Raw genomic sequence first — 21,879 nt, forward strand, 5'->3', positions numbered from 1 at the left:
TTTTCAGCGACTTGCAATCGCATAGGCATTATTACAAATTTTCAAAAATTAGAATTCATGGCTCACAAGTAGCCCTGTCAATTCTTAACCCGACCCAACTTGACCCGATTTCAAACCCGAATTACTAAGAGATAACCTGAACCTGACCCAAAATTGATCCGATTTGGCCTATTTTTTCTTAGAGGAAAAAAATTGACCTATTTATCATTATTGTTACATCCAAATAATTCAAATCACTTTAACCAAACAATCCAAAGTTTAACCCGAACCTGATTCGTTGACTCGAATTGACATGTCTACTCTCAAAGTCACAAGCATACCTCTCAATCTCTCATGCCATGCCAAGCTCAAAAACGAACTAGTGATTTATCAAGCCCAACTCATACACAACTAACACAAGCAACCCAAAATCCATCTAATTTTCTCAAATAAGCCCCATAATTAACTCCTCTAAAGTCCATTTAACTTGTGGGCTGGACCAAACTTATTTCATATATCCAGCCAACCTGCATGTTATTCTGGAGAATTCTAGAACAACAACCAACTCTCACGTATCACACACACGTGTCACACCGATTCAAAAATAATTAAAGAAAAAAAAAAAAAAGAAAGATCTAAACGGAACAAAATTCCCCTAAATCCAACGGTGCAGAATCTCGCGTTGGGCAAACGCCACCCCCTTCTTTTCCTCTTCAAAAATTCAAATTCTATTTTTACAATTCCATAAACCCTTCATATATAACCCCATTCTCTAACCCTAGTAGTCTTCCATCCCCCAATTTCTCCTTCTCTCTCTATTTTTCTCTCTCTTCTGTTTTTCCAGCTCAAATTCGTAATAATGGTCAGTTTTTCTTTTTGATCTTTTTGAATTTTTTATTTCATTAAATGGTTTTTGATTTAATGTTGTTTAAATTTGATGTAATCGGTTGATTTTTTTTTCTTCTTAATTTCTGATTTTGATTTTTGATTTTCTGAGTTTAGGCTTTGCCGAATCAGCAAACTGTTGATTACCCAAGCTTCAAGCTTGTTCTCGTTGGTGACGGTGGTACAGGTAATTTTATTTAGATTTTAACTAAATATATAAATTTCTGGGAATTTAGGATTGATTTATGCAGAAATTGGTGATTTTGTGATCTTGTTTTTGAACTTTTTGAGTGTGATTTGGGTTAGATCTATGTGGGTAATTTGTCCGGGTTAAATTTTCGAATTGGGTTTTTTTGGGTTAATTTTTTTGATTTGTTGCGAGTGTGAAAACGAAATTTGGAGAATTTGTTGATTTGGGATGTGATTGGATGTGCAGGAAAGACTACATTTGTTAAAAGGCATCTTTCTGGTGAATTTGAGAAGAAATATGAACGTAAGTTTTGTTAATTGTTGATTATTATTGCTAATTATTTGATTAGATAGGTGAATAATTTGATGATTGAGGTTATTTTGATTGTACAGCTACTATTGGTGTCGAAGTTCATCCATTGGATTTCCACACTAACTGTGGGAAAATCAGATTTTACTGCTGGGATACCGCTGGCCAAGAGAAGTTTGGTGGTCTCAGAGATGGATACTAGTGAGTCATCTTTATAATTACTATTGAATTGTTCAAATACATGTGTTTCAATTTGTATGATGTCTCGTGATTTCGATGAATTCGTTTTCAAATTGTGATGGATACTAATGAGTGCTCTTTGTTGTTATAATTGCCTTTGAAATGATCAATTATTTGTGGTTCAATTCTATCTCATGTTTTCGTTGCAATGTATTCAAATTGTAGTCCGAAGATTGTAAATTTGATGTAAATGATAGACATAGGATTAAGGAAGTGTAATATGTAATGTGAACTCTTCTATTAGTGTTCACTGTTGGCTTCATGTTCGAGCTATATGTGTGAATACTGATTGTGTGTTTGTTTGATAACCATTAGCTTGAATGTTGTTTACTTTGCGTGGTAATGATAAGCTTGATTGAATTTTGATTGAATTTTACTTTATTTGCTAGGTTTATAATCAAAAGATAATACCTAAATGTTTATGCTTTCTTTGTGTCATTGAGAATGGTAATTAGTTCCAACTGTTGTTTGATTGGTCATTAGGAATGCTGTCTTGTTTGTAGAATGTTAATGCTCATATTTTTATGCAACTATTTTTAATTTGGTATACTTTGAATATTTGTTCTCATAGGTTTGTAATAATCATTGTTTTTGTTTTACAGCATTCATGGTCAATGTGCCATTATCATGTTTGATGTGACTGCTCGATTGACATACAAGAACGTTCCAACCTGGCATCGGGACCTTTGCAGGTGATTTACATTAATTTCCGTCAATTTGGTTGTTTTGTGGCGAGTGTCTAATCTTCGTATGTGATCATGTATCTAATTTCAAATTGTTTGCTTCTCATCAGGGTGTGTGAGAACATCCCGATTGTGCTGTGTGGAAACAAGGTTGATGTTAAGAACAGGCAAGTGAAGGCTAAGCAGGTTACCTTCCACAGGAAGAAGAACTTGCAGTACTACGAGATTTCAGCCAAGAGCAATTACAACTTCGAGAAGCCCTTCCTCTACCTTGCCAGGAAGCTTGCTGGGTACGTGTTTGTGTACGAATTTAAGTGAACAATAGGCATGCAAAGTAAACTATGGAGTTGTTATTGATAATGTTTTTGATGCAGGGATGCCAACTTGCATTTCGTTGAGGCAGTAGCTTTGGCTCCTCCAGAGGTGGAGATTGACTTGGCCGAACAGCAGAGGTATTGATCAGTTCCATGAATTTGTTGGGTTTGGTTGCGAATTTGTGCCTGATATTCTTCAGTTAGTGAACGTCAAGAGATTGTTGTGGCTGTCAGATTAGCTTTTATTTAGACTATTAACATATTGTCATGTCTGTGTTTTTATAGGCATGAGCAAGAGCTTGCTGTTGCAGCTGCACAACCCCTCCCAGATGATGATGATGACGCATTCGAGTAAATTGGAAGATCATCTTTTTTTCGGTCTCCTTGTGTGTTGAATTTTCTGCCGTCCCTAAACTGTATCAGTAAAGATGAATTTTCTTCTTTAAGGGTTTTGGATAGGTAGTAGTAGAGAGTTTGGGACAGTTGATAATGTTTTGTTACCTTATATTGGCTGGCGAGATCTACATTGTATTAGAAAGGTCAGATGCTCGATGTAGAGCGTGACTTCGATGAGACTTGCTTTGTATGAATGTGGGAAGTATTGGATCCCAATTTTATCATTTGCGTTTTGATTCTCTCGCTAGTTTTCTGCACCATGTTAAGTTGATCTTGATCTAATTTTTTTAAAAGAGTCGAGTGTTTGTTCAAATTTGCATGCAAAATTGATCGTTATAGTCGGTTATCATTGTGCTTCAACTCTCGCATCATATTATGTACATATATTCGTACTAGATTTTGTGATTGACATCAGCTTAAACATTAGACATTAGAATGGTTTTCGATATAATCTATCCATTTAACCCTTTTTGTTTGTGAATTTGTAAACTAAAGAACACAAATGATGCGTTTACTGGATTACTTGCACGCCATTTTTCATGAACACAATGACCATTTTGCTGATGAATGGCAAGACTTGCAAGTTGCAACTAGCACACCATTTCATGGACCATAGTATTGAGACAAAGGAGTGAAGCTTTGACAAGATGGTTAACAATAAAAAGAATTTGAGTAAAAATTAGACATACTACTAAAAATTAGTAGTATGTGATGATGAGGTTTGGGACAGAGTAATGGTACGTCTAAATGTGACTAATGTGTAGATAATTCTTCATTTAATATGATAAATGTTAATCTATCAAAATCTATTAAATATTTCCACCAATAATAAGCTACCGATATTTGAATTTTAATAAATAATTCTACTAATTATAAGCTATAGCCTACATGTTATGATTAATGATTTGAAGTAAATCTTAGGGTCTGTTCTGATTTGCAGAGCTAAATATAAGCCGAAGAGAACATACCCTTACTTATTAAACAAATAAACAAGCAATAATCTTTAATAGTGTTGTAAAACTCATTTTTTATTTTCGAAAAAAATTACTACTCAAATAAGTAACTAACGCGGAATAAAAGTTACTTTTATTTTTCCATCCGTAAAAATAAAAAAGTAAATTTTAAGCTCGAGGAGGGAGTTAGTAACATCGAATATGAGATATAGTTACTATTTTGAACTAAATAAAAATTAAATTTACTCCAAAATTACTAAATTAGTTAGAAAAATTAAGAAGATAGATTTTTAACCTTGAATACAATCCTACTCTGTTCATGACTCATTAGAGTTTCCAATTGCGTGTTCAGTTGAAGAACAACCTTGCTAAAGATTTTGCCTCAAGCTAACCAGATTTTTCGATTTTCTCAAATTAATTACGTTTTTCTCAAGTAATTTCTCCTATTAATCCCCAAAAATTAATTTCAAAAAAAAAAAAAACCCTAATATTTGTGCTAGTAATTAATCAATCGATCAATTATTTTTGCAATCAATCAGCTTGTTGTGCACAGAAATTCGGCGTTCTTCCGATTGACGAAGTAAGTTATTGTATTCATTTTCTTCTCAATTTTTTATTCTGTTGCTATTTATTTTTTAGGTTTTAGTGATTGATTTTCTTCCGATTGTATGAAATAATTAATTTCTGGAATTGTTTTTTCTGTTTTTTGTTAATTGATCGCTACTTGAGCAGTAACCCTAAGGTTTAAAGAATCAATTCGTTGTTTTTATTTGAAAAGCTATATTTTTACTTGCATTTTACTTTAGTTTTGTTAATAAATGTTATTTATTGGAATAATGTGTGATCATGATCTTGTATTGATTTTTAGTTTAAATTCTTTGAGGTTGTTGAAATTTTGTTAAAGAAGGAAATTATTGATGTATTTATTTTCAAAAAAAGGATATTATTAGGAAACTTCAATGAATAAAATGCTTTTTATATGAAATTTTATGTAGTGTTGTTATTCTGTTTAGTACTTTTTGATTTGATGAGTAATTGTAATTCATAATTTCTGATCTTAATTTGTGTTGTTTGTTCAGATGTTAATCAGCGATAAGTTGAATATGAGGTTTGATAGAGGAAGTATGGTGGAGGTCTTTTCTAAGAAGAAGGATCTTTCAGGAGGTTGGCGGTGTGCACAGATTGTGGAGGATAATGGAGATGGTTATACGGTGAGATATTATCGCGGTGCTGGAATAGCTAAAGACGGTGTTGACAAAGTATCCTCGGAAGCAGTCCGGCCTCGTCCACCACCTGTGACGGGGTCTAGAGTTTGGGCTGTTGGTGATGTTGTGGAAGTTCTGGATGATGGTTATTGGAGAGTCAGTATTATTGAAGAGGTTTTGGAAAATGATGATTCTTATGGTATCCAGGTGATCGGATCTGTGGATGAGTTTAGAGTGAGGAAATCTGGTGTAAGAGCACGGCAACAATGGAAAAATAACCAGTGGTTTCCTCTAGAGAAGGTAAATATCTGTTATTAATTGCTGTACTGAGTATCTTTCTTGCGTGCAAAACAATGTCAAATTTCTCTAACCATTATTAATATTACTTGCTTATGATTGCTCCTATGGTTTCCTTTTGCTTGCATGGTTGTTTGTACTTAACATATTGGGGTTATACTGATGATTTCTGTTCTGTAATTTCAGGATTCTGGAATTGATAAGAAACTGTTATATAGGGTGCAGAAGTTGGCTCAAATGCAAACACAAGGTGACTTTGACGTTGTGAAAGATCAGGAATGTGTCTTGCTGTCCAAGACGCAGAAAAGGTCATTCGTGGATGATGCTTCTCCGGAGTATGCTCAGAAACGAAGGGCAGCAGAGAAGGAGGTTAAGCTTCGTGCTGTACCAGACTCGTATTCTTTCAATGGGAAGGTACAGACACCTGATAAATTTAGGAAAACTCATGGTAAGGATAAGGAGCAAATATCTAAAAGAACAACCAGTAACACTAGCCGTAGAAACCATGATGATACCAATCCTCTTGGTAGAACCTCTGAAACTGATTCTGTTCAATGTGAATCATCTGTTGCTAGTTGTAGCATTGGTGATGCAATTTTTGATAGGTTGATCAGCCATTCCTCAGCCAGCTGTAGTCAGGAAAGGGATTATTTTTGTAGTGACGCTGAATCATTTTATCATAAAGGGGGAGATGAAGCAGTGTCTATTGGTCAGTCAAAACAGGAAGATACTTTAAGATCGCATGAGCTAGAGTTAAATAGATACCGTAGCACCCTAGAAGCATTATATGCATGTGGTCCTTTGAGTTGGGAGCTGGAATTTTATCTAACAAACCTCCGTCAAAAGTATTCTGTTTCAACAGATGAACATTTAATGGAACTAAGGAGGTTAAAGTCTAGTACAGGCCTTGGTTTGCCTTGTTGCTAGGTAAGGAGGTTATTGTCAATTTGAGTGCTTGGGTTGAGTTTATTACTAGCTGTTCTTACCTTAATAGCGTATAGATACATGACACACTTTTCTGGGCCCTCTAAGTTCTGTTAACTACTATCCTGTGTAAGAAAGTTGGGAGGATGTTCAAATTGTACATTCTGAGAATTGTTAATGCGGTTACATATTGTGGAGTAGAACATTGATTTAGTTTCTAATAAAAGTTGTACAAATCTGTTAAGCACACATGAGACGGTTTAATTGACCTTCCTAGAAGGGGATGTTAAACTTCATTACTGATGCCTTAGGTCTTCCTCGTTCTTTGGGTGGACATTGCACTAGCTCTTGTATGCTTTACACCTTTTCTGAAGCAGACAATAGTTTTCAAATTGTACATGTTGACAGCCATTGTTAATGCAGTGAATAAATGTTTGTTTTACTGGGAATTTTCTTGCGTCTATTCTTTTGTAGAAGCTAGTAATTCAGAATTTGTCGTAAATCTTTGTTCCTTCTAATTTCTAGCTCTGCGATTACAGTATGCAGACATCTAGGAAATAAACACTGTACATGCCTTTGTTTATTTCTTTTTAATACTTGCAAACAGCTATTGCTAATTGTATTTGTATGCTTTCTATATTTAAGTGTTTGTGACTTTGCGGTATAGGTCATGCGTTTGGTAACACACAGTTGGATGCAGAAAACTGCAGTCCATTGACAGAGCCAAGCTCTAAAGAGATCATGTTTCTTTTAACCACTGAACTTCGTTATGATTTTACAGAAGCATTGTGCTTCAAGAATTTGCTGAAGTTTGAGGGTGAGAACATCAAACATCAGGATATTATGCACACTTGTAATTTTAAAGCAGATTAAAGTTCTCATCATGTCATATTGCAAAGTTGCAAACTTGCAACGATCAGAGTTGCTGGTTACGAATCCTGAACTTCACAGCTTCTATCAGCCTCTATGGTATTGGAAAGTTGGTGACTGCAAAGCAAGAGCTCTGATTAAGCTCACTTTAGACTCTCGTTAGAAGAGTTGCTTGAATCTTGAATTGTAAATGTGTAATACTTGCATGTATCTAGTACAAGTATATACTAGTGTAAATGTTACCAAGTTTTAGAATTGAGATATTACATCTCAAAATCTGTATAATCTCTTTTATAAATTTGTTTGATCTAACAAATTGTGTCTTGTTCTATCTTTATCAAACACAATTTTAAAAAGAACACACTACATTGCCTTTTCTTCTCTATTCTCTACAATCAAATACACTTGAATGATCAAAAAATGATGGACCATCAAACATCACATTCCAAAACCAAAATTTCATCAAGCAAAAATTCAAGTACCAATACTCGAAACATTACTATCACTACTACTACTAATTTCGGACTCCTCAAACTCCTTGATCAAATCAGGATCCACATTCTCCTCAGGTTCCCATGTCAGATCCTCATAATCAACCCACTTCACCAAATACTCTTTTTTACCATCATCCCCGACCCGCTTCCCGATAACCCCTTGGGCCTCAGCATACTCAAGCCCATCCTCAAAATCCCTCAGCAAATCTTCCCCAATAAACCCAACCTTAACCCACTCATTCTCTCCCCCATCTCTCCACTTCACCAAATACTCCAAATTCTCCCCTTTCCCTCTTTTCTCCAAAACCCCCTCAACTTCTCCATATTCATAAATTGCCCCCTCTAAAACCTTCACCACATTTTCCAACCCCAATCTCCTCCCAAATTGCATCAAATTCCCTTTGGGAGTCACCCCCAGGATCTCCTTAGCTAAATCCAACGGTGTCCGTCCTTTATCGTCTTCCGCCTCGGGATCCGCCCCTGCTTCTACCAACGCCCGGGCTGCTTCGGGCCGGGCATACCCCGCCGCCATGTGTAACGGCGTCAGCCCGCCACCTGTCACATCCCTCTTATCCACGTCAGCACCATACGTGGCAAGCAGCCTCACACACGTGTCAGACCCGAGCCCGGCCACAAAGTGCAACGCCGTACGTCCATCAGAGTCCACCGCGTCCACGTCTCGGGCCGAGTCGGGCCGGGCCAGGATTTCCTCAAGCCCGGAAGCGTCGGCCTTCTTGGCGGCGTTCCACCAGGGGGACTCGAACTCCGAAACGACGTCGGATGCGATGAAGTTGGCGGGGACCCAGGTAGGGGCAATATCGTCTTTCCACTCAATGAGGTACTCCATGGTGGTGGGGGAGGAGGGGGAGACGCGGCTGCCGATGATACGGTTGACTTCGCCGTATGATTCGTCTTCGTTGAAGGAGTCGTAATCGGTGGATGAGGTGGTGGGGGGTTGTTGTTGGTGGTGGGGGAGGAGAGAGAAAGTGATGGGGTGGTGGTGGCGGAGGAGGAGAGGGCGAGGAGAGAGAAAGTTGGGTGGTGGTTGTTGTGATTGTGGTGAGGAGAGAGAGAGTTTGAGGAGGCGAGAGAGGTGGGGAGTGAGAGAGAGAGTGTCCATTGTTGTTAATGGGGTGTGATTGATTTTGTGAGTGAAGGTGTTAAGAATCCATGAAAATGGAGGATGAGTTTGTTGGGAGTGGAAATGTGAGAGAAGACTAGAAGAGTGTAAGGGGAGTTTTAGCGGGGAAGATAAGAAATCATATCCGTTTTGTGGTTGGGATTGGATTTCCCTCTTTGTCAAATCTTTGTTGGACTTATTTGGGTAATACGGCGGGGTAACAATTAACAAAGAATAGAGCGAGTTACACTCTCTCAAAAGCTTGGTTAAAACTCGTTGCTTAACTTAGGTTCTGTTCATGTTTACTAAACTGAACTGATTAAAGCTGAAATGAATTGAATATTTTATGAGAGAGGGAAATTAAGAACTGGACTGAACTGATCGGAGCTAAACTGAACTGAATATTTTAGGAGAAAGGGAAATTAGAAACTAAACTGAACTGATTAGATATGAACTGAACTGAAATTAAGTAAATGAGAACAAGCAATTGAAAAATTGTCATATTTAGCTTGATAATCTTGGTGAGCAACTTTTTAAATTTTATACGGGTAATGGAGTAATATTTGTTCATATTCAATTATAACTCACTTAAAGCTTGAAAAATCTCTCTAATATCTAAAACTACTTCAATCGGAGTATTCTGTGCAAAATTTGAGTGATTTGATTATTATGGAATCTTAAGCATTTGATTTAAATTTGTTTATTATGCATTGTATATATTGAAAATAAATCAATTAGACTTACGGAATACAATAATTTAGAGGTGTCATTTTTAAATTTTATTTTTAAGGCAAGGAAAAAAACATTAGAAAACATCTTCAATTATCGTCTTTGATAATAAACTAATACAACAATTTAGAGGTGTCAAAACTAACCCAGACAACACAATCCAATCTGACTCGAAAAACCCAACTTTAAGTTCGACTCGTATGAGCACAATTATTTAGCATGACTTATCTTTGACATAGATTGACCCGACCCTACATCACCAAACCCAATTCAAATACTCGAATTAGGACTTCTAAACACATAACATGATACATTAAGCTAATAAATTCCAAACTTCCAATAAATTTTGGGGTTGTTCTAATTTACATAATTAAAATAAATTGTTTATAAAACAATAAAATTAGGAACCAAACTGAATTGATTAAAGCTGAACTGAACTGAACTGATTAGAGCTGAACTGAATTAATTAGCGTTAAACTAAACTAATTAGAACTGAATTGAAATTAAGCTGAAAAGAACAAATTCTTTGCTTTAGCAAGCTTGAAAGCAACAAACTCCCCTAAATTAATCGAAAGTGGCCCATAAGACACACACAAAAAGGCGGGAAAACATTATTCGAAGGCGCCAAAAAAAAACAAAACTTATAAAAAAGAAGAGGAAACAAAACCCTTCTAATTCCTCTCTTTTTCTCTCTCATCCTCCATTGAAGCGTACGCCAAATTCTTCATCGAAGCGGCTTCATAGCTTTCTCACCGCCATTGAAACTGATTTTTAGGTAAGATTTATTTAATATTTGATATCAGTTTTACAATCTAGGGTTTAATTTCACTCCACTTTCAATTTAAATCGTCAATTTAGGGTTTACTTTAACACTAGTCAATTTAGGGTTCTTCTATGGTAGATTAATTGAACTATTGGTTAAAATCACTCAAGTTTTGAAAAATTATTACTACCGATTTTGCTACTAGCGTGAAATTATATTGATATGAGAAGATTTGTATCTAATTTATCGAGCCTAATTTGATGATTGAGTCAAATTTGGTTACTAATCTGTTGCAGAAACCTTAAATGTTAGGATGAAATTATGAAATAGTGGTCATTTTTGCAAGTTCGATCATGATTGATTTACCAGATTCTATTAATGTATTAGAATACTATAGAATTTGGTTTGCGCGACTTAATTTAGCAGTATTATTGGATAATTCTATTATTTAATTAGGTTCTGAATCTAAGGTGTTTGGTATATGCTTGCAGAATATGGATACATCAAATCCTGCAGCTTTCGCCAATGGAGAATCGCTTCGCTTGTATGTTGGGCGGAAGGTTCGTGTAGTTGTACAGGTGATACAATCTGATGGAGGTTCTTTGATTGGGAAATCAACTGATGATCATCAGCTCGTCATAAAGGGTTCGCCACCAACTCAACCACTTACCAAATATGTTGAGGTTATTGGTATTGCTGATAGCAATCAATCGGTTCTTGCTGACATAATAACCAACTTTGGTGATAATTTTGGTTAGTATAGTGAGCTCCTCTCCTTAATGTATTAATTTGTTTGGTTGTTTATCGTGTCCATAATAGATTGAAATTGCTTAGCTTGATTTGCGAGAAATGACACATCTATAAATCTATAATTGTTGAACTGTATGGAATTATTTGTAGGTTCAGTGATTCACATATCCTGTCTACTGTCTACAGAGATATAACTCCGATAAGTTGGAAATTTTAGTTCTGTCCTTGTGTGTATTGTCTGGTGGCGTGCTCTTTTTTGAAGTATGTTATTATGGCTTGAATCACGCGTTGTGTTATTGTTATGCTCCCGTATCATATCCCATCTCCTACTGCCTGCTTTGCCTAAGGGGAGGTTTGGGGTTGTGAATTTGTGATGTACTGATGTGCTCTAGCAGTGTCTAGGAATTGATGTGCTGAAGCATTTTACCTTGTTAGGTATCGAGTATCGACAAACTACCTATAACCAAAGGGGAAGTATAAAGGTGTGTGGAGTGGTGACTCTGTACATATGTAAAATCTGAATTCTGATCAGAGACTACAATATAAATGTGTACCCCAGGCACTATTTTGACAGATATAAACCGATGTGTACTGATTAATGTGTTGGTAACTGTAATTAAATCATCAAGTATAGGTTTTTTTTGCTCGTGTTAAGTGTATCTCCTAGATATCAAGTCGTGCTGTGCTGAAGACAATATTTTGTTGTTGCTGGCTTTGCTGTTGACTCTATAAATGATGTGTTGATTGACAAAATATATACAAAAGTGCAATAACATTTGCAATTCTAGTATATGGTACAGTGACTGATGTAGACTTGATCAGGACTTTTGATATTTCATTGATTTTTGTAAATTTTAATACTTTTATTTTTTTTCGGGCTTGTTGCAGATCCACAGAACTATAATCAACTGTGCCAGCTTGCTAATGGGGAATACAAGCACTTGTTCATATGAGCCATGATAGCTATTGGCCTATCCATTCTCTAGTAGTAATCTGATATTTTTTTTGAGGGAGATGTGGGATTTCATCTTTAAAAACCACCTGCTTTTTGTAAGCCTTGGGAGCTTGAAGTACTATGTAGTTTATCATTCCAGAAAAATGGCAGGGTGAAAGTGGTACATCGTATATTACAAATCAATGTACTGGCATTTTCTTTCTTTTCAAGCAGACTATGTTATAAAACTTTTACTCTTATGACTCAAAATCTATGAATGACAATAGCCTTGATCTTCAAGTTTATAGTAAGAAGGCAGCCAGGCTATTCGGCTTCATTTTCTCCTTTTATAAAGATTGGAATTTGTTGTGATATTAAGAAACTTTTTGTCAATCAAAAAAAAAAAAAAAAAAAAAACCTTTTATGTTAAAAAATTGAACTGATTTTACGATATTGCCTACATCTACGCAAATTTTAGGTTTTTTTTTTTTTTTTTTTTTTTTTCCCTCCTAGTTTTCTCTAATTATGTAAAACTATATTTTACTACGTAATAACTTTGTGAAAAAAAGTATATAAAATAAATAATAATTGTATAAACTATATTTTATTTAACATTCAGTATTATTAAATAATCAATTGAGTTTCCCTCAAAAAAAAAAAATCAATTGAGTTTAGAGATCCGATTTTTGTTGACGCATATTTCTTATAGGCAAAACAAAAGATGGAAGTAAAAAGGTTGACAAAACAAACCCAAAACAAGAAGATAATACTTGGCTTTTCTGCAGAATGGAAAACAAATTATATAACTCAAAACTAATCAAATTGAATACATTAAAGTATAATTACAGTTCTCTGGCATGCTTTACCATCAAAGATTTTAAGCTATAATCCTGTACTACAAAAATCATGCTGCAACTAGCACCCTGAGTCATCTTCAGACAAAACAGTAAAAGCCTAAAGAAGATCGCAGGAACCGCATGCACAGAGTCTTGCTACATTCTTCTGCAGATGTCTTAAAAATTTCTTCAAGCTAAGGGTAGAGATCTTCAAGTTGGAGAACTGCCAAACAAGTACTTCAGGTTGCAAACTGTTGTGTGTAAAACCTTACACAAGATTATCCTCATCCAACTGGAGTTCATCGCTGCCAATCATTTACATGATACTTCGTTTTTTTTTTTTAATACAAAACATTTCTTGTTTTATGATTGCTAATGCTCAACAATTCCGTTTAATTATAAATAAGCAACAAATATTCAAAAATTGATACCAGAAAAGTATGAATTAAGATGAATCTAACAAGACTCCACATGACTATGTTTTTCCATTTGAAAAAATCACCAAAAATGAGATTGTACAGAGTGCATAATGATGTAAATCTAAATATGTTTCATGTTTCATCTTAAAAAATGGAGGAAATAGGTACTGCAACATCATAGGAGTACAACTGTACAAGGCACTTCCGCAAAATAAGAGGATCATCAAGGCTCCACATTATCAAACACTATAACCATCTGACTACCATCATAAATTCTGATGCCTGGTTTCAAAAAGAGGGAGAGGTTACATTTTTTTACCTTACTTTTCCTACGTACATCAATAATAACACAAAGCTCAAGTTTCTAAAAAATTCATTTTACCAATATAAGCAGTACTTGAACCATAATGCACAAACCTGTGATTCAGTGGGCATGCATAATAGTGAGCTTCTCAGCACCCAGCAAATTAAGAACACATAATCTCATGGCAAAAAGAACCCATAAGCGGAGGCACCTGATTGGGAATTAGAATAACCTCAGATTATTTGGCGGCAGAAAATTGCATGGTCACTGAGGAGCTTAGCTCAGAGCCTCAGACATGGACCGAGATCCTATTTTCTGTGCCACTGCCCAACAGATGCTATTAGCAAATCACACATATGGATATAACAAAATGGAAACCATGAAATTTAGGGAAAAAAGTATACAACCAATATCTCTATCAGCAGTTCAGCACACATTGTAAAGAAGGCTAAAAATTAGTATTCTCAAAAATCCAGAGGTCCATGCAACAGCTGGTGTTGCTTATGTAGAAACTAGGAAAATGCTCTAGAATAAGATGGCGCAGACCACACCTCCAAGTTTAAAACGGAAAATGACCTACAACATCCCAACCCCAACATCCCCAAACCCACCCCCGCCCCCCCCCCCCCAAAAAAAAAAAAAAAAAAAAAAAAAAAGGTAGTCTACACATAAAACAAATTAATATCAAAGATAGACAGCTTATTCTAATCCCAGGCCTTTCTGCATATGCACATACATGGAAATATATATTCTGAGCACCTAATTACAAACTTTGGTTTGCCATTATTTACATCCAACTCAGCAAACAAAGACCTTCTAAGTTAACTAGTAGAGATGCCCAGTAATTACACTTCTTATCTCTAGCTATGTTAATTACGTTCAGATCATACTAATACTCAATTTCAAATTCTTCAATCACTTGTAACAATGTTTGTCAGAATCTTCAAAATTTTGAGGCAATATATTATTCTATAATTTAAAAGAAAAATTAATGCCATGTCTAAAAGATGACCACCAACTAACAAGGCCGAGCAAGGGATCTTTAAAAAGCATATTGTTCACAGGCCCCGAAGGAGCTGTTCAGCTTCAAGTAGTTTAACTTAAAAAATCATTTTTTTACCTGGAATGAAGCACAGAAAACAACATAAAAGGGATTAATCACAGCCTCCGACATGAATTGCCTCATTCACAAAGGAGCCATTGCAGATGATGCCCCTTTCTCAAAACTACAGAGGAGGTGGCTAACCACAACATCATCCTTAAGATTGTGGCAGTAAGGCTTACATGTCTGGACAGCTCCTGAAATATGTATGAGAAGCATCAATAATAATTATAGAAGTATCAAGACAGCTAAAGAGAGGCTAGAAACATTACTTCCAAAATAGATAATTGATATAAGATTTTTCAAATGTATATGAATATTGTAAGTATGCAAATTTCATGACTGCATCAACAATGGAGCATATGTACAGTTTCAAATGTCACCCACTTCTTACAAGGCACGAGGTATCAATGAACTTTACAAGACCCAGTGCAATTAAATAATAAGAAAGAACATCTAAAGCTATTGACAACTCACACCAAGAGACCTTAACCTCCTCAACTCACTCAAATGTTCATCATTTGAAACATAAAGCTTCATACGAAGGTTTGTTAAAGCAGTTTCTTGTTGCCAACTTAAAGGACCAGACGCATACAAAGTTTCTAGAACGCATCGATAACCATATAAATCTAACTCATGTGTTTTTAATACATCTCCCCTTTCTAACTGATCAACACACATTTCTTCCTCTGATCCCAAATGACTATGTGAATCTGCGTCACTACAAAGAGAAGCACTATCCTGTCTACTTCCTGCAGAAGAATGGCTGAGCAACCTATCAGAAATGGCATTAGTGATGCTACAACTAGCAACAGATGACATAGAACTGACACAATCATTTAGCCCCAGGAAATCATCATGATTTCTACTGTGAGCATTATTAGATCGGATTGTTTTCTTAGTAAAATTTTGCATAGTAACTTTACCAAGATTTCCCCTTTGGTTTGTAGGGTTTTCTACCTTTCCAGTGAAGGAATATGCGTCACCATCAAGCTCAACCGCATTATCTACTAATCTTCTTTTCTGGGAACACTTGGAATAAACTTTGGCAGTAGATGAATGATCAGAAAAAGACCTCTTCAATGATTTAGGTGGCAAATTGGATTCTGGAACTTCCTGCACATGGGATTTCTTGTGCATCTTGGGCGCCAAATCTTCATGATATTCAGAATCCTGCATTAATAGAACAAAACAAATAAATACTTTGTACAATTTTACATACATGAATTAAAAATCAAAATACACATAGTATACAATTATATATAAATAAAAATAAATAAATAAATAAATAAAAATAAAAAACCCATAAAAACCCATAAAAATCTGTTAGTAGAATGTAAACAGCCAGGATAAACAATTGCAGTTCTACACAAAAGCAAACTAGTGTAAATGTCTATAAACAATCAAGATGCATAAAGTTCACTTTACAATTACACATTAAACAAATCAGAATAGTACCTTATCTATCAGAACCCACTTGTTCTGCTTCCATTCTTGTCGTGCTCTGATACTAGACCGATTAACTTTAAACTCATCCAAAGATCCAATCACCCGGATGTAAAAATAATCATCTTCCAAAACCTCATCGATCACGGAAATCCTCCAATAACCATCATCTAATACTTCTACAACATCACCAACAAGCAAAATATTAGTACTCTTTGATGGTCGGGGACAAGGCCTGACTGCATCAGCTGGAACCTCGTCAACACCATCCTTAGCTATGCCTGGGCCTCGATAATATCTGACAGTGTAACCATCTCCATCATCTTCTTCAATTTTTGCACACCTCCAAACACGTGAATGGTCTTTTTTGGACAAGACCTCCACCATGGTTCCTACCTTAAACCTCATGATTGATTAATCACCAAATAAAACCTGCAAAACCAGAAGAACAATAAAGTTTAGCAAACGACATTCGAATTCTACATAACAATTATCATATCAACTCAAACATTAGAAAGAACAATAAACAGTAACTAATATATTTAAAAATACAAACAATCTGAAGGAGAATGAAAACTCAGAATTGTTTCAAAAGAATTCACGCACAATATCTGGACAAAAATTCAAATTAATCCACGATGACCTTTCTTGTAATCAAATACAATGCACAAGAAGATACATAATAGAGTTTCAGATTATCAAAACAATCAATACATTCAACAAATACACAAAGTATCAAACTACATAACATCTAAAATTCGCTGAGATTAATAGTTTAATCGCTAATTAGGGTTAACTTATAATTCATCAATCATATACAACGAGACTAAAGTAATACATGATGCATCATGCTTATACTGAAATCCAAATAGAATAAAAGAAAATTCAGAGAAACAATATCAATTCATACTTTTTCTAGGGTTTCAATCGGACAAAAAAAGACAAGCACAAGAATCAGAAGAACAGTACCAAAAATCAAAGAAACAAACTCATACAAATTCAAAAAATCAAAACGTCGATTAATTACAAGATTCACATACGACGAACAGCGATGAATCGGAGCGAAAAAACAGCAAAAATTAAATCTGGATTTTGAAATAGAGAAGACGAATTGTAAGAGAAACGTACCTTGAAAGAGAATTGAATAAGGAGATCGTAAATTCGAAGAACTTCCGATTAATTGATTGAATGAATACGCAATTAGTTGCTTGAAGAAAGAAAATTAGGGTTTGATTAATTTGAGATTTGGTAATGAATGAATGAATGAAAGAGTAAGAAGATAGTTGAAGAAAGAAAAGCCAGGTAGTTACAGATAGGTCGGTAATTGCCTGCTTGGAGTTCAAGCATAGATTAACCTATTTTCGTTAAACTTCTACTATTGGACCCTAAAAGCCCAAAATACTCTTACTTGCCCTATTTTTAGGTATAGAGTAATTAAATTTAGGTCTTGTTCACTCCACATTTAAAAAATTATTTGGTGTTTTGTACTCGTGTTTAAAAATAAGTAAAAGGAAAAAATTAAAAGGAAAAAAAAAAAAAAAAATCTTTAATCATTAACAATACTTTATTTATACGTAGTATCTTACTATTATATCTTGTTCAATTCACTTTATTTATGCTGAGTTGAAATAATTTTACCGGATTAAAATTGATTTTACTAATATCAAATCTATCTATCTATCTATATACTATACTAAAAGACAAGCGCCTCAATGTGAGACTGACAAATGTCTCATTATGATTCGCTGTCTTTTATTATACTAAGATATTTTGTAGAATATTATCTTACGTCTTAAGATACACTAGATTTTTTTTTTTATAAATTTTTTAATTTATTTCCCAATTTTATGTATAGAAGATTTCTTATTTCTAAGGGTATTATATATATAATCAAATGCAAATTACCATAAGTAAATTTCCTATATATAATATTAGAATAGTATATATACTTTAAATATCCTTTTTTTTTTTTAAGAATATATTATCTTAATCTGTAAGATATTTTAGATTATTATCTTTATAATGAAAGAAGATAATTCCTCAAATATTAACAAGCCTATCAAATGCATTATATACACTGTAAACTACGTATGGTAAGATACAAAGTAGGCCTAATTTCCTACAATTTATGGAAGACAAATATACACTAAGCATAAATAACTATAACTTAACGGTAAGCTATAAAGTAAGCAAATATATACTACGTATGATTACTATCTTTACAAAAAAAATACATTGATACTTATAATATATTATGTTACATAATTAGATCGAAAAACGGCAAAAATAAAATATAGTTAACATATTAAAATCAAATCATATATATTCAAATAATAAAATCGGATGCAATATTATTTTTATTATCAGCTATATAAATATTAGTCATATCATATAAGTCGTAACAATTTTTATATCAAGGCATATTATCGAGGTTAATATATTGTTAATGGCGTTCACTATGATATCTGACCTTATCCCTTTAAAAGAATCATGGAGAATAAAAGTTCGTATTGTGAGGCTATGGTACCAACCTGACTATTCCAATCCAAAAAAAATTAACTCACTTGAGTTAATTTTAGTTGATGAGAAGGTATACTATTATAGGTTCATAAAGTTTTTGTCTTTTAGATGTGTTTAATTTTTGTAATATGTTTACTCATAAATTATAGTGCAAAATTGATTTTGATATGATAAACGCAGGGATCCAAAATACAAGCAACTATCAAAGAATCACTCATTCGACGATTTGAAGGTCTTGTGAAAGAGGGCACTTCCCGTTTTATCTCTAGCTTCGGAATGATTACTAATGTTGGCAAACATTGGCTACTAGCCATGCCTATAAAGTGAACTTCTATTATAGGACTATTGTTAGGGATTGTGAAGATGCACAACTTCCTCAATACGGATTTGATTTTGTGTCCTTCGAAAAAATCCTTAAACAACAAGTCAATGAGGTGATTTTAGTAGGTACGATACATTGTATCAATTTATTAACCATTTTTTATAAATTTCGTATTTTATAAAATAATCAACTAATATTTTTTATAAATAATTATAGATGTTATTGGAGAGCTTACCGGCATGGGTGATCTTATCAATATTTCAAAAACTGATACCCCAAATCATCAATTCGAATTAGCCTATATATACTTCACATTATTGATTTTTGTTATTATACATATAAGGCAGTAACTTATATAATGTAATTTTAAATATTAAAACTCTTTTTTATGTGTTGACTTCAATTACAATTATCTTGTATTTTGTAGCAAAAACAAGCTGACTGGTGTATTGTATGGAAAATATGCTGAACAACTTTCGGAGTCTACTACTAAAGATGACATCCAAGGACCCATAGTTGTAGTACTATAATTTGCTAAGATTAAGATTTTTAGAGGTGATATTTTATTATATATATTTATATATTTAAATTATGATAAGTAATTTTTCGTCTAAATTTAATAATTGTATTAACCAAATTACCATGATCATAACTTTTCTAGATGAAGTTTCTATATCAAATTCGTTATGGGCGACAAAATTATTCATCAATAATGAGGATATACCTGAGGTGCAAGATTACAAACGAAGGTATTAGACATTGTTTATCATATTGTACATTATTATTATTTTCCAATTTAATTGAACTAATACATTTTTTATATTTTTTTTAGCGTTCAAGGTGAAAAAAATTCACAATTGCATGTAATAAGTCACTTGTCAAGTCAAAATTCACATTCAATATCAGATGAGTTCTTAAATTTGAATGAACGAAAGCAACTAGACGAGATTAGTGAGACTAATGAGGTAAAACATATAAGTTTTATAATTCAAAATTTTCTGATGGAAATTATATTGACATTAAAATAAATTATTAACTTTTTTTAATATTTTTTTTACATAGGAATGCTTTTGTGTGACTTATGCTACTATTATTGCTATTGAATATGATAGCAAGTGGTATTATAACTCATGCAAGAATTGTAACAAAAAGGTTAACTATGAAGGTGGTGGAAAATATTGGTGCAAAAAATGTGACTCACACGTCAAATCTGCACCACCAAGGTAATTGGTGTTATATTATTGAATTACAATTGATATTAGATTTTAATTAGTATTTATTAAAAAAAAAAAAAAAAAAAACTTATGTCAGGTTCCAATAACATTTTCTACAGGTATAAACTTACAATAATAGTAGAGGATGATAGTGGAACTGCCAGTTTTGTTATGTTTGATCGGGAAGTTTATCAAATTTTGCAAATATCTGCAGTGGATTTGAAAGAAAAGTTATCAAAGGTGTATAATTTTAATCACATTTTTTGTTGGCTTTGTATATACTCATTATGATAGTTTTGAACAATGATAGTAATTATCAACTATTCTAAATTATTTTGCTTCGATTGATTCTTTAATAATTGTGACAAATATATATATTTTATATATTTGTAGGATGGAAAAGATGATTCATTTCCTGAAGAACTTGACATGCTTATCGATAGGAAATTTTTGTTCCGATTTCATATATTTAAACACAATCTTAGTCATAGTTGGGATAAGTATACTGTCCTAAGAATAAGTGATGATGAACAATTGATTAAATCATTCTTGGATGTCAATGGTGGTTTGCAGGTAATTAATAATTCATGTTATTAAATTCAAAAAATATTTATCCTTAATAAAGCTTTAACGTATTATTTAATTTATCATGTTTCAGGGAAAGGATGTGGAAATTGAGTCTATGGATGAATCAAGTAAATCTTCTGTCGAGAAAGATAAGGTCATATATTAAAAATCTACCACAATTCTATACTTTAATTTTTTATTTTTTTTTTATAATATGTATTGATATATATACTCTGTATTTGTGTCTTGTAGGAATTGGCCACCGTTATATGTGATAATGAAAACCCTGATGTATCCTTTATCACACCAACAAAAAGACCTCTCGATGATGCTACAAATGTAGGGATTGATGATGAAACAAGTTCGGCACAACGCTCTACTAACAAAAAGAAGGTCGTAGTTAAGATTGAAAAGGAAGGCAATACCAACAATGGATGATTTTTAGCTACTTTTAATGTTTTATATAATAAAAAAATTTAGGATCTCTTAATAATGTTAGAATTTTGAATACAAAATAAATTGTCTACATTATGAGTTTTTCAATGACTATATGGAGTGTTTCTTTGAACGGTTTTATCTTAATAACATGATAATCTTATTAATTTTATATCTTCTATTTGTATTAATAGTATGATATTTTGAATGTGATAATCAATGAATATAGTTTATATTAGATTCCTTAACCATGTGAGACACTAATGATAATGAGCCATATTTTTTTTATACATAATGGACATTTAATTGCGGATTACATCAACAACTAAATGTCCATTATGAAGTTTTTTTTTTAAGGGTTTTTTTTTTTTTTTTTTTTTTTTTTTTTTTTTTTTTTTAATTTGGTAAAAAAAATTATATTTATATTTATATACTATACTAAAATACAAGTGCCTCAATGTGAGACTGACAAATGTCTCGATTCGCTGTCGTTTATTAATTTTTTTATAAATTCTATACATCTTATTTTAAATAAATACATAAATTAACAAAAATTCTCATGAAATCAATTTTTTAATATCATACTATATAAAAAAAAACACACACACACATAACATCTAGCATGTAAGTGACTGGTAAGATAGTACCCGTCAAAAGAAATAAAATTGTATACTAAGAT

The 21,879-nt window shown here is 33.4% G+C and overlaps 6 protein-coding genes across 10 annotated transcripts; 4 read left to right on the top strand and 2 right to left on the bottom strand.

Moving 5' to 3' along the window:
* Positions 1–696: 696 nt before the first annotated feature.
* Positions 697–3,237, top strand: LOC145641576 (GTP-binding nuclear protein Ran-3). Its single transcript, XM_081692424.1, has 8 exons — positions 697–841; positions 982–1,051; positions 1,301–1,357; positions 1,447–1,564; positions 2,206–2,295; positions 2,397–2,576; positions 2,661–2,738; positions 2,886–3,237. Exons 1-8 carry the CDS (start codon positions 839–841, stop codon positions 2,953–2,955), a joined length of 666 nt encoding a protein of 221 aa, XP_081548550.1. The 5' UTR covers positions 697–838; the 3' UTR covers positions 2,956–3,237.
* An 884-nt stretch (positions 3,238–4,121) lies between these two features.
* Positions 4,122–7,363, top strand: LOC145641577 (uncharacterized). 2 transcript variants are annotated; one of them, XM_081692426.1, is made up of 4 exons: positions 4,122–4,529; positions 5,029–5,454; positions 5,638–5,865; positions 7,043–7,363. In XM_081692426.1, exons 2-4 carry the CDS (start codon positions 5,029–5,031, stop codon positions 7,091–7,093), a joined length of 705 nt encoding a protein of 234 aa, XP_081548552.1. In that variant the 5' UTR covers positions 4,122–4,529; the 3' UTR covers positions 7,094–7,363. The 2 variants fall into 2 exon arrangements, with proteins under 2 accessions (XP_081548552.1, XP_081548551.1); XM_081692425.1 differs by lacking the exon at positions 7,043–7,363 and having other exon boundaries at positions 5,638–7,035.
* Positions 7,364–7,492: 129 nt separating this feature from the next.
* LOC145641578 (putative signal recognition particle 43 kDa protein, chloroplastic) lies at positions 7,493–9,065 on the bottom strand. Its single transcript, XM_081692427.1, has one exon. It carries the CDS (start codon positions 8,857–8,859, stop codon positions 7,720–7,722), a length of 1,140 nt encoding a protein of 379 aa, XP_081548553.1. The 5' UTR covers positions 8,860–9,065; the 3' UTR covers positions 7,493–7,719.
* A 1,157-nt stretch (positions 9,066–10,222) lies between these two features.
* LOC145555629 (replication protein A 14 kDa subunit B-like) lies at positions 10,223–12,317 on the top strand. Its single transcript, XM_081617372.1, has 3 exons — positions 10,223–10,363; positions 10,843–11,104; positions 11,990–12,317. Exons 2-3 carry the CDS (start codon positions 10,846–10,848, stop codon positions 12,052–12,054), a joined length of 324 nt encoding a protein of 107 aa, XP_081473498.1. The 5' UTR covers positions 10,223–10,363; positions 10,843–10,845; the 3' UTR covers positions 12,055–12,317.
* Positions 12,318–12,793: 476 nt separating this feature from the next.
* Positions 12,794–17,477, bottom strand: LOC145641579 (uncharacterized). Of its 4 annotated transcripts, XR_014115466.1 has the most exons (6): positions 17,271–17,476; positions 16,155–16,574; positions 15,657–15,869; positions 14,715–14,893; positions 13,708–13,917; positions 12,794–13,572 (listed from the first exon to the last, which is right to left on the bottom strand). XR_014115466.1 is itself a non-coding variant. In XM_081692428.1 (3 exons), the coding sequence occupies exons 2-3, from the start codon at positions 16,548–16,550 to the stop codon at positions 15,159–15,161; spliced, it is 1,107 nt and encodes a 368-aa protein (XP_081548554.1). In that variant the 5' UTR covers positions 16,551–16,574; positions 17,271–17,477; the 3' UTR covers positions 14,950–15,158. The 4 variants fall into 4 exon arrangements, 1 of the variants encoding a protein (XP_081548554.1); XR_014115467.1 differs by having other exon boundaries at positions 12,794–13,909; XR_014115465.1 differs by having other exon boundaries at positions 12,794–13,917.
* A 2,149-nt stretch (positions 17,478–19,626) lies between these two features.
* On the top strand, positions 19,627–21,203 carry LOC145642581 (uncharacterized). The gene is made up of 7 exons (XM_081693779.1): positions 19,627–19,733; positions 19,817–19,949; positions 20,047–20,207; positions 20,318–20,438; positions 20,592–20,771; positions 20,857–20,919; positions 21,018–21,203. Exons 1-7 carry the CDS (start codon positions 19,627–19,629, stop codon positions 21,201–21,203), a joined length of 951 nt encoding a protein of 316 aa, XP_081549905.1.
* Positions 21,204–21,879: the final 676 nt, after the last annotated feature.

This window comes from Chenopodium album, chromosome 8, assembly GCF_948465745.1.
Source record: "Chenopodium album chromosome 8, dcCheAlbu1.1, whole genome shotgun sequence".
Lineage (NCBI taxonomy): Eukaryota > Viridiplantae > Streptophyta > Magnoliopsida > Caryophyllales > Amaranthaceae > Chenopodium > Chenopodium album.